This window comes from Equus asinus, chromosome X, assembly GCF_041296235.1.
Source record: "Equus asinus isolate D_3611 breed Donkey chromosome X, EquAss-T2T_v2, whole genome shotgun sequence".
Classification (NCBI taxonomy): domain Eukaryota; kingdom Metazoa; phylum Chordata; class Mammalia; order Perissodactyla; family Equidae; genus Equus; species Equus asinus.
In genome coordinates, this window is record NC_091820.1 from 1665081 (window position 1) to 1681026 (window position 15946).

Sequence of the window (15946 nt, forward strand, 5' to 3'; positions counted from 1 at the left end):
CCTCACTTAACTTTAATTATCTCCTAAAAGTACTATCTCCAAATAGAGTCACAACGAGGGTTAGAGTCTCAACACATGAATTTTGGAGGGACACAATTCAGTCCACAGCAGTGGTGATGATGGTGATAACGATAATGACGGTGATGATGATGGTGATGGTGATGGTAATGGTGATGGTGGTGGTAATGATGGTGGTGGTGATGATGTTGATGGTGATGATGATGATTATGATATGATGAGAGTGATAATGATGGTGATGATGGTGACAGTAATGATATGGTGATGGTGATAATGATGATGATGGTGCTGGTAATGGTGACGGTGATAGTAATGATGGTGGTGGTGATGGTAATGATGGTGATGGTGATAATGATTACGACAATGGGGTGATGACAGTGATGGTGATGATGATGACGGTGATGACGATGATGAGGATGATAATGTCCACCCAGTGCTTACTATGTGCCGGAAACAGTTCTAAAGAAATACTTTTTGATGAACAGATCCATCCATTCTTACCAACAGTCCTATGGGGTAGGAACATTCCTCCTCATTTCACAGACAGGCAAAGCAAGGCACACAGAGGCAATAATGACACACCCAAGCTCACCAGCTAGGCAGTGTCACCGGTCCAATAGGAGGCAAGAATCCCCATAGCTGCCCTTCATTCCTAACCATTGCTTTCTGGTGCTTCCATAACAGAGGCTCGTGATAACAGAAAGAAGTCTGATCCGGAAGCAGGAAGGTACTACCACTTGGCCGTTGTGGGAATGTGGGCACCTCTGAGAGCCTTGGATTTCTCATCTGTGAAACGAAGACGCGGAACTGGAAGAATTCTAAAGTATCGTGTGTGAAAGAGAGAGAGAGAGACAGGCAGACGCACTGCGTCTGCTTCAGGAATCCTTAGCACTTCCCAGGCCCACGAGTCTGTGTAGCATTCAGGGAGTAAACCATAGCGTTTCTGACACACCAATACAAGGGGAGCCACGTCCCTGGCAACCTCTATTCTACTTTCTGTCTCTACAATCTGGCTCCTTGAGATACCTCACATAAGTAAATTCAGACAATATTTGGCCTTTTGTGTCTGGCTTCTTTCACTCAGCATCATGTTTTCAAGGTTCACTGAGGTTGTAGCATGTGTCAGAACTTTACTACTTTTCATGGCTGAATAATCTTCCAGGATATGAATATACGTTCTGGTCACTTTTGAGCAGCTCACAAAGCAGATGGTCTAGTTCCAGGGTAGACAAACTTTGTAAATGGCCAGATAGCAAATATTTTCAGCATTGTGGGCCATCAGGTCTCTGTCACCAACATACAACTCTTCTATTTGTAGCATGAGCGCTGCTGCAGACAGAATGTCAACAAACAGTGATAACGTGTTCCAATAAAACTTTATTTATAAATGACATGTGGAGGGCCGGATCCTGCTGGCACAGTCTGCCAAGCCCTGGCTTGGTGGAAAGAATTAGATAGAGGGAGAGGAAAGGATTTCAAAGCCTGGCTTTGATCAAATACTTGACAAATACTTGAGATGTATGACACCTGACATACATCTCCATCCTGTACAACTTTAGTTTTCATATCCATGAAATGAAGGCCCTCACCAGTTTCATGAATTAACTTATGCTTGGTTCTCTATTTTCCTAAATAAAAGATTAAAGGATTAGAATCCACATCTCAGCCACAGTGGCATGTACAGAAGTCAGCTGTGTGTGGCACTGAGAGCACTTGTTGCTGTGAATAAATTACCTGGTTTAACAAGATTTTCAGGGTAAGCAAAGAGATACAAGAATAATTCATAAAAATTAAGTGAAAACCAATAGCCTTAAACATGATTTGGAAAGTTTGGATGACATTTACCTCTCTCTTTCAAAAAAAAAAAAAAGCATTTTTCAACTTTGTCCATTAAGAATGCCTAGAAGCAATGAAACTCCAACATCAGAGAGCATCCAAGTACTCACAGAGTGGGCTTTAAATACTATTTCCCACCCGAGAATCCAGGCTTCCACCTTGAAGAAACAGCTGGCTCCAGGGTGGAAGAAGGACATATATAAAGGGGCCTGGGCTGCTTCTAGTGAATGAACGCAAGGAAGTTCTCAAAGCCAATGGGTTGTCTACAAAAGGGTACAGGAGGCAGCTTGAAGTGGTTCCTACATAGGCGGGATTGTTTTTTTTTTCAACTGAGTCATAATTCACATAACATAAAATTAATCATTTTAAAGTGAGCGATTCAGGGATATTTAGCACATTCACAATGTTCTGGAACCACCACCTCAATCTAGTTCCCAACTAGACATTTTCATCACCCTGAAAAACGAAACTCTGCACCCATTAAGCAGTCACTCCCTACTAAGATGGGGCCAATTTAAGCATTAAAAAAAAAAAAAAAAAAAAAATTGCTTTGGAAGAAAATGCATGACATCACATGTTTTCTGAGTAGAGACCAACAATGTTTAAAAGACGCATTGGCAGCATTTGAGATCACTAAGGTCCCAGGTCATGATTTTAAAAACCCTTAAATAAAGTGTAAGAATGAAGCATGCCCCCTGCCCACTCGTCAAGGACAGTATTTCATGGTCACCCAATGGCTAAGCGGGTGAAGTGTTTTTTTTATAGAAAAATTCCAGCTACGAAATGCAGAAGGGATGTCAGAGAATGTCACCATTGTGCCATCTCTCTTGGAAGGCTGGAGCAAGGCAACCACCATCAGAGGAGCCAAAACCCACAGTTCGGTGTAGATGGGAGCAAGAGTGGACAGTAGGGAGGGAGGCTGGGCCGGTAACACTCAGACCCACAGAGCAGCCATCTTCACTCCACTTACAGCAAGACAAGGATGTGGTCCGTTCTTCTTGCTGGACACAAAAGCCACAACAGAAAGTCAGCACCAGCTATTTCTCAAAGACAAAAAAGAAAGAAAGGAAGAAAAGGACGGACGGAAGAAGGGCGAAAAGGAGGGTCCAATGGCCCGGCCTCTAATCCAGTCCAGAGAGCTAACCACTGGTTTACAAGAATCCAGGGGACAGAAGAACAAGGAAAGTGACACCGTGAGGAAGCAATCCACATAGTCTAGATTGTGGGGCTTCCTACAGGGCAAATGGCCCAGTTTATCTGACAAATATATGGCAGAAAGGGAAAAAAAGTTGGAAGGTGAACTTTATGGATCAAATGGAGCTAAAAGACAAATCAGCCAAAAGCAGTGTGGAAACCTTGGTTAGATCCTCATTTTTGAGACATTTGGGGGAAATTTGAATATTGACCGGGTGTTAGATGACAGTAAGAATTTTCTTATAGAATTTTCTCAGATGTGATAATGGCATTGTAGTTATTTTTTTAAAGTTCAGGATCTTTTAGAGATAGGATGGCGGGTATTTGCTTTATAATAATTCAAGAAACAAAAATGGAAGAAGGGCAAAAACTTCCAATCAGGTGGCAAAGCTTTGATGCCTACTGAAGGCGGGTGATAGGGACAAAAGGTATTAATAGAAACTATTCTCTCTACCTTTCTGTCTGCTTGGAAATGTTAAGTAACAATTGTAGAAGACTAGGTTCCATGTTACCCTTAGCAAGATGCCAGAAATAAAAATCCAAAGGACAGTACTGAATTTATAAACCTACAATAGAACAACATAGAATGATAACAATAGATAACAATAATAATACAATAGAATCATAATAATGAAGGAGCTGTTGCAGAGAGAGAAAACCACATCTCAGAAGGTATCCTCTGTATTTTACTTATAAAACCAAATTAAATCTATCAGTAGCTTCTTTTAATCACTGCAAAAAATCAAGAATAATTCTAGTTCGTCCCTAAATCTTTTAGGCAGGCTATGTGCATAATGTAAAATGTATATGCAAAATAGTTTCATACAGCAATAAGAAAAATCATAGTGAGAAAAGATGAGTTGTGTAAGATCAACTTAGAAGAGAAAAACATCCCTCCATTATTGACAATCTAGGAAAAGCAGGATAAATCGAGTGGCCATGAGCAAAGGGGCATAAGATTCATATACGTGAGGAAAGTACTTAATTACAAGCTTAAATATGTTGTATCGTACGCTATAAAAAATATGAGAAACACACTTCTCTAAATCCTATGTTCAAAAATATCATTCGAGATGAACTCTGTTTTGTTCCATCTATTTTGTAGCGATCCCCGGAAACTTCGGTGAATTTCTTTCCATTTTTATTCAAAAGTCATGGTTAGTATGTGAATCCCAAACCAGAGGAAGGGCTGCATCCATGTGCCCACGAGCACGTGTCCCCAGAGCTGGCCCAGAAGACAGGGACTTCATTTAACAAACCCAGAACGCCGAATAAAAAGGAGAAAAATCACCAAAAAATATGTATTTTTGCAAGCTACACTACCCATGACTAGAAAGATGAAGTTCTTTAAACATGATCTATCAAGATGGCAATGAGCCTTCGTTTCCAAGATTCAACATATTAAGTAAATTAATTGCTTGATGTTATGTGCTAAACTGTCTTCATCCATTTAGTCTTAAACGGACATAATGGATTACCTGGATAGGAAGCTGGTTTGGCAAATTTATAATCAAGTGAATATGTGAAACATTTTATTTCTGGAAACAGGCTTCCAAATAAAATGACTTAAGAAAAATAAATACGGGGTACACTTATACACGTGCTGCCAATAGGGGGCAGCGTCAATGGGATACAGCAACTTTTTTTTAAAAGTAAGGTCTCCACTCTTCCATGTAAAAGCTCCTAACTTTTATGTGCTTTATTCTTAGAAACGGAATACATGAAATTCTATAGGGGAAAATGAGACTGAATTTTACTGCATTATAAAGTGTTCACAAGAGGCTCCTTTCGAAAAACCATCAGAGATGAGTCATTTCGTGTAAAATTGCCCCCAAATCAAGTTTCCCCTCAGTGCAGATGTTTCTCCAATGTGAGGAACATAGCTATCACCTTATCCAACCCCAACTCGTCAAGGAATGGGACAGTAAGGTGCATTTTCTGGGTCTGTCTGGCCAATATGGAGCCACTAGCCACTTGTAGCTACTGAACACTTGAAATGTACTGAGGATCGGAAATTTTGATCTGATTGTAATTAACTTAAATTTAAAAACTGATACTCGAGACAGTTACTGCAAAACTTTTAAAGTATTTTTGAAGCGCCTGGCCATGTGAGTCTGCTTCTCCAGATTTAAATGTTACGGACTTTAAACAAAGATCAAGTACGCATTTCTGATGAAAATTTAGCACCCTCATTGAGATGTCCTGTAAGAAATAAATGCGCGTGGGATTTCGAAAACAGTAAAAATTCTCTCAACTTTTATACTGATGATATGTTAAAATGATCATATTTGGGAGATATCGAATAACAGAGACTTCATTATTAAAATTATCTACACCTGTTTTCTTTTCTAAACTATGGCTCCTGGAAAACTTGAACACACGAGGTTTGTGTTGTATTTCTATCAGACGGCGCTGCTCTAGAGAAAGAGAAATTTTAGGAACATAAATTACTAAAATTGTCCAGAGGAACAAGACACACACCCTTGTCTTTCTAAGTGGAATATTTTATGACTGCAGGTTATCAGCAGGAGCTGTGATGGCATTAGAAATAATACAGCCCAGTCTTTCTCCGGCTCTGTCAGGTGTCTCTCTCTTTAATGCCTAAGTTGCCCAGGCGTGTGGTGGGCAACTGCGTGTATGGGGGAAAAAAGCTTATGTTTTATTAGGGCATAACATAACAACAACAAAAACCACAACAAAATAACCCCAAAACAAAACAACCTAGAAAACTAATGTGTGACGTGACAGAGAGAAAGAGCCAACACAGAAAATGAGACAGCTCCATCCCTCACCTTTAGCCACGTCCCTCTTACTTGCTTCTTTGGAGTAAAAATGTACAATTGCATTCAAACCCAACCCTTTAGACCCCAAGAGAAGCCCCCAGTGCTTCATATAAGGGGTGCTCCTGGCTGGGAATTAAATTTTGAGAGTTTTTCTTAGATTCTACATGCTAAAGGCTGCATTGTTCCTAAAGGAGAGAATGCAGTCTCTACAGATCATGGCACTAAAAGATGCTTGCAGGCTCATGATGTTGCAACACAGACAGTTTTGCAAATACGTCAGCCTCACATATGCTGAATATTATACTTTTATACACTATATATTACCTAATCACAGTCATGCGTCACTCCATGACATTTTGGTCAATGGCAAACCACATATATGATGGTGGTCCCATAAGATTCATACCACAGAGTGTAGGTGTGTAGCAGGGTGTACCAACTAAACTTGTGTAAGCACACTCTGTGATGTTAGCAGGACAATGACATCACCTAATGACGCATTTCTCAGTATGTATTCCCATCGTTAAGCAATGCATGACTTATACACAGTAAGTATAAATGGTTTTTCCCAGTTAAATAGAGCGTTCTGGATTATTGGAGTGAATTAAACCAAAAGGTATTTTATGATACGGAACTATCTAAGATGTTATCTTATAGAATTCTTCTTAATGATATCAACTCTCTGGTGCTAACAATGTTCAGAATGTTCGCCTAGTTAATTCCACTTAGGAGAATTTAAATTATAGAATTAACCTGAAACACAAATAAATATTCATGCCTAGTGTATGTGCTGTACCTTTATTTACGTAGGAAAACACTGAAACTAATAATTTATTTGTTCAGCAAGGACTTTTTTGGTGTTTTGTCATCATCAGAAATAAAAAGCAAGATACATTTTTTTTTTTTTGAACAAGATAAAGGTGACCTCACCATGTTTAAATGCATAATCCCTTCTTGTCAAAGATGGTGAATTAAACAAATTCAGCTCTGCTCCCTCCCAAAAGACAGTGAAGAACGATAAAAAGCGTAAGCCACTTAAGAAGGAACAAGGAGACAACAACAGGACAATTTTGGAAGCTGCCCAGGAGACGGACCAAGAAAACTGGCTGAGCAGCCCTCAGAGTTGAAAGTGGCTGTCTGTTGAGAGTCCTTGACTCAGAGGATGCAGATGTATAATTCTGATAAAAAGAAAAGCTAACTTACATCAGCTGACTCTGCCAGGGTGGCTGTCATTGAAAAGACAAGAGATAAGTGTTGGCGAGGATGTGTAGAAAAGGGAACCCTTGTGCACTGGTGGGGGGAATGTAAATTGGTAAAGCCACTACGGAAAACAGTATTTAGGTTTCTCAAAAAATTTAAAGTAGAACTACCGTTATGATCCAGCAATCCCACTTCTGGGCATACGGCCAAATGAAATGAAATTAGCATCTCAAAGAGATAACGTGCCCCCCTGTTCACTGCAGCATTATTCACAATAACCAGGATATGAAAACAACCGATGTGTCCGTCAATGAATGAATGGATAAAGAACACGAGGCATATATCTACAAGGGAATATTATTCACTCATAAAAAAGAAGGAAATCTTGCCATTTGCAACAATATGGATAGACCTGGAGGGCATGATGCTAAGTGAGAGAAGTCAGACAGAGAAAAGACACATACTGTATGATCTCACTTATATGTGGAATCTTCAAAAAAAAACAACAAACTCATAGAACCAAAGAGTAGAATGGTGGTTGCCGGGGGGGAGGGGGGCAAGGGAAATGGGTGAAAATGGTCACTTACTTGTCTACCAGTTTCTTAGCGAACCCAAAGTCAGTGAGTTTGATGTGACCATCCCTGTCCAGCAGTATGTTTTCTGGCTTCAAGTCCCTGTAGACGATCTCCTTTGAGTGCAGGTACTCAATGGCACAGACGATCTCCGCAGAGTAAAAGAGCCCAGTGTTGCTGGCAAAGCGCCCCCGGTTCCGCAGGTAGCTGAAGAGCTCGCCGCCCGGCACAAACTCCATCAGCATGTAGAGGAAGCGCTCATCATGGTACGTCCAGAACCTGCGGGAGACCACCGCGTGAGTGAAGGCTGCACCGTGGACGGACATTTAGGGATGGGTATAGACAGGTGTTAGATGTGGGCACAGATGGGCAGAGGCAGACAGTAAGAGCTGGGGACAGACAGATGTCAAGCTATGGGCATACATAGACATTAAGATCTGGGAATAGGTAGATGTTAGAAATGGGCACAGATAGACATTAAGATCTGGGTATAGGCAGGTGCTGACACGTGTGTATAGACAGACATTAAGATCCAAGTATACATAGATATTAAGATATTCATATAGATGGACAGATGCTAAGATATGAGTATGGACAGATGTTAAGGTTCAATATAGATATACATTATGGGTATAGCTAGATACACGTTAACATATAGCAAAGATAGATGTTATGTATGTTTATGGACACAGGTTAACACATGCATATAGGTAGATGTTAAGAGTCAGGTACAGAGAGATGTTAAGATATAGATATAGATACATGTTGAGACAGGGGAATCCTGTGAAACGGGCAAAGATCTCAGAATGGACAAGAGTAAACACCATATTTTGATAACAAACTGCCTAACAGCTTGTTTGGGACTAAATTGCGTCCTCCAAAATTCCAATGTTGAAGCCGTCACCCCCAGGACCTCAGGATGGGGCTGTATTTGGAGATCGGTCTTTAAAGAGGTGATGGAGGTAAAAGGAGGTCATGAGGGTGGGTCCTGATCCAACAGGACTGGGGTCCTTATGAGAAGAGGAGATGAGGACGTAGACACGCACAGAGGGACGACCATGTGAGGACTTCAAGAAGACGTGGTCTACACGCCAAGGAGAGAAGCCTCAGGAGAAACCAGCCCTGCCTACACCTGCATCTCAGACTTGGTCTCAGACTGTGAGACCATAAATGTCTTCTGTTTCCGTCTGTACATACAGTCTCTGGTATTTGTTTTGGCTGCCCGAGCAAACTCATACCCAGTGGGCACATCTTCAGGGATCACGCCCAGTTCGGTCACCCAGTGCAGTAATCAGGACTGAAAATTTAGAGTAAAGTAACAGACTGCCTTTCAAACACTTGCTGGGGAAAGGTGGCCCTTAAAAAAGTCCAAAGCGAGAGATTTCTAAGCAATTATGAGTAGAGGATTGCCCAAGGGAGTCAGAAGAGATGGAGCCTCCTTACAAAGGCATTGAGGAGCTCTCTGAATGGAAGAAAGGCAGCAGGGAGGAAAAGAGAGTGTGGATGAGAGAAAGCAGAAAGAGAACAGAAGACGCTGAGTCCCATGCGTATTTAGAAGTCTTGGCTAAAGGAAAGAAACAAATCCGTGCTCGGGAGATCAGCATTGATGGAGAAAGAACGTTTTCACATAAAGGAGACGTGGGGAAAAGAGAAATGAGCTGCGGAACTAAGCAGTAGGTTTTTGAGGGGATTTAGGAAGTATGAGGATGCCTATGACACAGTAAGCGTATGTGGGGTCACTCATTAAAAACCACTCTGCAGAATCGGGGACGCAGCGCATGACGTTAAGCAAGATCAGGCTGTGGTTGTCAACACTGCAGTCGTCCCTGTTGCATCTTCTTGCATCACACAGTAGGACTGGTGATTCCCTCCAAAGATGATCCCAATGAGAGGCATCCATCTGGGCATCACCAAAAACAAAACAACGCCCTGGAAACCAGAGGAGGATGCTCAGGACACGGTCTACCACAGGGTCTTGCCTGCTGGGATGGGCCATTCCAATAAAAGAAAGTCAAACGAAGACAAAGCATTTGGGGAGATAGCTTGCAAAGACCTAACAATTAAGTCAAAGGAAAATCACAGAGGAACACGCATGGGCAGTGGTCAGGAGAGCATGACAATGCAAATAAATAAAAAGATGTGGCTGTAGAGAGGAAAGATGCCCCCTCACAGACGTGATCAACTTTTCTACCCCACAGGAGAGCACTTTAATAAGAGAAACAAAAAAACACTGCTCTGACTTTCAAATGAGTGTCTATTTTGCTAATCACAATGTTTGTACGTACTACTGAAATAACGGGTCGTATGTACAAAAGGCTTTCACTAAATGCATTTAGACATGCAGACCGTTTGCAATAAGGATGTGGCTGGGGGATGATAGCTATGCACAAAGAGGGGGTGCATAAATGCCGTCCTTTCTCTATGTTGCTACCAGATGTCTGCCCCGTGGCAGCAGGACCGCCCAAGGATACTGTCTGCAGGAAGCACAGCCTTGGTGACTTGCACGCACTTCCTTTCTTGGGTTAGTGAGAGCTGTGCATCTGTCTCCTGTTTCCCCTTCTCACTTCTTGCAGCTCAGAGGTTCAAGATTTGTGGTGTGGAGGCATGAAGGGACGCAGGAAGCAGGAAGAGTGTTTTAGGGGTTTTCACTGCTGTTGTTACTTTTGGGAGAAACCTACAGTTAGAAAGACGGATGAGACACTGGCTTTCCTTCTGTCATTTCAAGTCATTACAAGTCATTTTCCTTTGGCCACATGCCCTATTTTCTGCTGGACAAGGCGAGGCCATTCCTTCCTGCGATGCTTCAATATGAGTACACAGTATTTCAAATGCATGACAGCCACACAGGGCTTTTGCGGGTGAGCTGAGAAGCCAACGATGATTTCACTGTTCTGCTGGGAAACACGGTCTAGGGTCCAAATGGTATCCAACTGGTGAGTGTGTACAACGAACCTCTAGGTAAGCTGGTGACTTTCTGGATTTCCCTGGGGCAGAGTAGATGGCAAATTGAGCTAGCACTCACCAGGAAAGACATGGAGTTCTGCGACTTGAGCCCTTGAAAAGACTTAAACGGTCAAAACTATCCAATCAGTACTACCATTTTCTACAACTGTGGATTTGGTTGAAACGGTGAGAGAATGAATACAACCCCTTCTTCCCACACTCAAATACGTATGCACATGTGTGCACACACACTCTCCTCACCAATGAGGATGCACGCATTCTTGGATATATCCTATAGCCATTCCTACTGATCCATCACCTGGATAATAATCTGCCCAGATCCTTTCTCAGCTCTTGAAAACAATGCACCACAATGTTCCGATGTAACCCAATTTCACCATTCAGGGGCATCAGAGATAATTAACAATGGAGGGAGATGAGAACAGAGTCACAAAGGGTTGGCAGTTAAGAAAAGAACCTTCAGGATTAAGCAACCAAGTGAGTATGTCAGTCCCGAACAACTGTAAGTGTGGAGACCAGGAGATTCTGGTAGGAGCAGTGGGTCAAAGAACTTAGATTCCATCACCCGGGTTCCAGCTGAGTTGTAATTTCATGCATCCATATTGACCAACATCCATCCATATTGATCCATCATCCATATTGATCAATAGAGGAAAAGAGTTAGGGCTCAGTGTCTCTCAGTGTCTATTATTTTGCTCCCAACTCCAACGTGTGGGTTTTCTCCCCCCACCACCAAACAGTTCTGGGACACCAGCTGGGTGTCCTATGAGTCAACTCAATTCCGACACTATCTACCTGGAGATCACATCAGATCCCCACAGGTGAAGGGCTCAGTCCCACAAGACTGCCCCCATTTCAGGCGCCCATCGCAAGACCAGGTTGTCACCTGTGCTTCTTGACTAACCAGCTATAAATCAGACGTTTCCATGACACTGTCTTTGGGATCCCTTAATTTGCTAGAGCAGCTCACAGAACTCAGAGAAACCTTTTCCTTAAGAGATCACTGGTTTATTATGAAAGGATGTAACTCAGGAACAGCCAGATCAAAGAGATACAGAGGGCAAGATATGGGGAAAAGCCATCGAGCTTCCACGCCCTCTCCAGGCATCACTCTCCCCAAATCTCCACATGTTCACCAACCCAGAAACTGTCCGAACCCCATCCTATCAGGTTTTTATGGAGGCTTCGTGACATAAGGCAGGACTGATGAAATCACTGGCCATTGACAATTGAACTCAATCTCCATCCCCTCTTCCCTCCCAGAGGTCAGGGGTGGGGTTGAAATTCCAACCCTCTAATCACAGGGTTGGTCCCCCTGGCAACCAGCCCTCACCCTCTGGCAGGGCCAAAAGCCACCTCATTAACATAACAAAGACACCTTTCTGGCTCTCATCACAGGAAATTCCAAGGGTTGTAGGAGTTCTACGCTAGAAACTGGGAAGAAAACCAAAGATATATTTCTTACTATAAATCACAATGATCACATTCTCAAACACACAAAGAAGTGATTGGATAGGCAGAACTACACCGATGCATAAAGATGTATGAAGATAGGTTTGTTCCACAAATATCTCAATAAAATCAAACAAAAATCATGCCTAAGATGTAATCCCTGAAAAAGTGGGCTGCCATTTTTACCTACACACATCATACTCAAGTGCAATGAGTCGTCAGCATCCTTGGGAAGTAATAGCTTTCATAGCAGGTACTGCAGAATGAGTAAACTACGGCTATGAAAAAAAGAATCCCCGAGGGTCCCGCTTCCCCTGTCCTTCACCAAATCACTGAAGACACATAAATGTCGTAAGAAAAAAAATTCCTCTGACACATCTTTCCTTCAAATCTCCATCAGTAAGGCTTTTCTTATTTGGAGAGAACTGTCAAGAGTTGGGTGTTACCACTAAAAACCAAAATATTTAAAGAGATACCAACTTTACTACCCCCAAAACATTCATAATCAGTTAGTCATCATTTGGGGCTTGTAGGTTGATAGGGTGAAGTCTACGTGGCCACAAATGAATTAAAATCTGAGCTCACAAAACGAGAAACAGGATGAACTGTATCAGGCAATGTGTTGGTCAAACAATTATCATTGATTGCAGGACTCCATGCCTTGCACAGAGTCTACCAAAAAGTAAAAGTTTGAGAGCAGAAAGAGATGACAGGGTTTGTCACACATGATATGAGAAAAAGCAGCATGTTCTGGATCTGAATTTCACTGGGTGCATTATTAGCGTTACTGAGCAACATCAATCAAGAACTCATGAACCGCTTTCTTTAGCGACCTCTACAACTCATTGCTCTTTTCTTCATTTGGTGGATAAATCTGACCAAAGACCCCCTCTGTGCCAGGCAATGTCCTGTGTTGGCCATACCGTAATGCGAAGGGCAGATCCTGTTCTGATGGTCCTGAGCCTTGTGGGCTGGCAGAGGACTAGATCTAAACATTAAACACAGGATGGCTGGGCAGAGTTGAGGCCAGAGCAGGCGGAAGGCAGGACCTGGGGACAGGATGCACCTCTGCTCGAAGGAGGCAGGGGAGGGACGTACAGGAAGGTAGAAAACAGGTACCAGTCAAACCCTGGAGCCCTGGAGACAGGGCAGAGCATTTGCATTCTGTTGTATGCATGAAGGAAAACTTCTGATAGGATGTGAAAATAAAGGATAACATCTGATTTTCGTGTCAGAAAGAAGCCCCAGCCTGCTGTCATCAGGAGTGGATAAACCCTGAGGAGGCCACTCAGAAGAAAACGAGGGGACCTGGATGAACTAAGGGGGCTTCTGGGAAGACGAGACTGTGGACGGATTTGGAGATGTGGTTTAGAATAGGAAAGGGCAGGATGCTGTGTAGAGTAAATACAGAGGCAGAGAAAAGAAAATCAAAAATGGTGCCCAGACAGCATCCAGAAGCTGGAAAGGCCATTTGGGAAGCTGAAACGAGGAACTGATTGGGAGTAGGGGAAAAGGAGGAAGGTCAAGAATTCATGTTGGACAGAAGGACCCTGAACTGTCTGTGACGGATTGGAGCAGAATGGACCAGGAGCCAACTGGATGCAGAAGTGTAGCTCAGAAGGCAGCAGGTGTGGGCGAGAAGCATAGCTTCGTGGGAGTCCAGGGTCTAAAACACAGAGGAAGCATGACCATGGTCAGTAAGAGCTCCGTTTTGGGAGCAGGTGCACAAATGCACACACACCTGCCCCTCTGATGGCATCTGCTCCCCAGTCCTCTGCAGCTCTACCTGCATGGCCCAGCTTCTCTCCAAAGAAAAGGGAGGGCACCTGGCCTCTCCTTTAGCCAGCTTTCACCGCTGGTCATGCATCCTGGAATATCTCCTACCAAAAACCCCCAAGAGGGATCTCCATGAAGGTGAGATGAAAATGACAGGCAAAGAAAGTGTGCATGATAAGCTGTAATGATGCCACACCGTGTGTGTGTGTGTGTATGTGTCCATGTGCAGAACTCCTTAAGCAGAGAAAAGGACAGAAGGATCCATACCAGACTATGATGTGGTTACCTCGCAATGAGAGAGGGTGGGAGGAAGAGGGATGAGGGTGTGAGGCAAGCCGGAAAATAAAAACAAACAAGTGGAAATGCTGAAGTGCCCACCATGAACAGCAAAGAGAATCAGATGTTGAAAATGCACTCAAGCAGTTCTAGAAAGAAGGGACTCAGAGACATGTGCACACCATGTTCACAGCAGCATTACTGACAGTAGCCAAAGGGCGGAGGCAACCCGGTATCCCATCAATGGCTGAATGGACAAGCAAAAGGTGGTCCATCCATACAGTGGCATACAATTCAGGCTTAAAAAGGAAGGAAATTCTGGCACATGCTCGAACATGGATGAACCTTGAGGACATGATGCTCAGTGAAATAAGCCAGTCACAAAAGGACAAATACCGTACAATTCTACCTCTAGGAGGTCCCTAGAGGAGTCAAATGCATAGAGACAGAATGTATATGGTGGGTGCCAAGGGCTGGGGGAGGGGTACGGGGAGCTGGTGTTTAATGGGGACAGAGTTTCAGTTTGGGGAGGATGAAAAGTTCTAGAAATGGATGGTGGGGATGGTTGCACAACAATGTGAGTGTGCTTCATGCCCAGGAACTGTGCATTTAAGTTAAGATGGTAACTTTTATGTCCGGTATGTTTTACTGCAATTAAAAAATTAAAAAACGTATTCAAGCGTACATACTAATCTGCAAATAGCAAAAAAAAAAAAACAGCTATAGTTTACAATCACTAGGACTGCTTAAGCTGGAAACCTCTGAGTTCGGCTCCCTTCCTGTGTGGGGACCTCAGCTCAGAGCAGCATCTCCAGCTCACAGGAGCGGTTTCTATTTTTAAAGCAGATCATTGACTTCTGTTTGCAAAGTCTGAAGGAGGGTTCCTACCCTAAGGCGTTCTCATTAACTCGAAAGTCAGTCTCACTCGGAGATGCCTAACTTCAAGTTTGTCATAATTTCTCCAGATGCTGCAAAAAAAACCCCTGGTCTTTTGCCATTAAAAGAAGATGAAAACCCGACTAGTGTCACCCTATCTCCTCAAACTCCATCTCCCCGTGCAATCTGAGGCTCTGGCACATTTCTTCTACTTTCCGACCTGGCTCCCCGGTAACCAGCTCTCCCCCAAGGTGACCTTGGCATGTTCCATCCCCCACCCACGGTCTCCTCGCTCCTGTCCCCAAGGCTCCCCCACCCTCAGTGGCCCCATCTGATGGCTCCCCACCAATGACTGCTCACTCTCTCTCCTGCGCTGGGCTCTCTTCCAAGACGGCTGCCTACTGCTCCTTTGCACTCGAAATATCCCAAACTAGAACCCATTCTCTCTCCGGTCCAACTTCGCAGGCATGTGGCACCCCAAATACACAACTGGGCAAGCCAGGAAGGTGTGATCTCCTCCTCCTTCCTCGCGCCCCAGCCCCACCCGGATGCACACGGAAGCCCTGTGTCCCACATACCGGGGCTCATGGGGGTCCTGTGCACACAGCACCTGATGTCTAACACCCCACAGCACCCTAGCCATCTGCTTCTCCTCTGAAGTGTCCACTACTATTGATGCTGTCAACCCTGCCCACGTCCAGACTTGAGTCCACGGCCAGACTCGGGTTCTTCCCTCCATCCCAGCCCCTGGGTGACCGGCAGCTGCTACAGCATTCTCCAGCTGGAAGGACTGCCCCCACCTGGCCGCCAGCCAACCCTTTCTCCTCCTGCAAAATTCTGCTTACACGCCCACCTCGTCCTACGCCCAGGTTCTGGCCCCAGAGAGCTGACGATTCTCCCATTATCTACAACGCGTGCACCTAGCAGACTTTCTTTGCGGACTTCACATTTTCACTCTTTCAGAACAATTTAAATCTCCTTTTCATAAGTGTCCACCTC

The 15946-nt window shown here is 43.7% G+C and overlaps 1 protein-coding gene across 1 annotated transcript in view; it reads right to left on the reverse strand.

Annotated features, from left to right (window-relative positions):
- The window catches only part of PRKX (protein kinase cAMP-dependent X-linked catalytic subunit), a 90681-nt gene that overhangs the window by 31872 nt on the left and 42863 nt on the right, over window positions 1–15946 (reverse strand). Inside the window, exon 3 of the mRNA XM_070501820.1 lies at window positions 7619–7882. Coding sequence (XP_070357921.1) covers window positions 7619–7882 — 264 coding nt within the window. The remainder of the gene's footprint in view (window positions 1–7618; window positions 7883–15946) is intronic.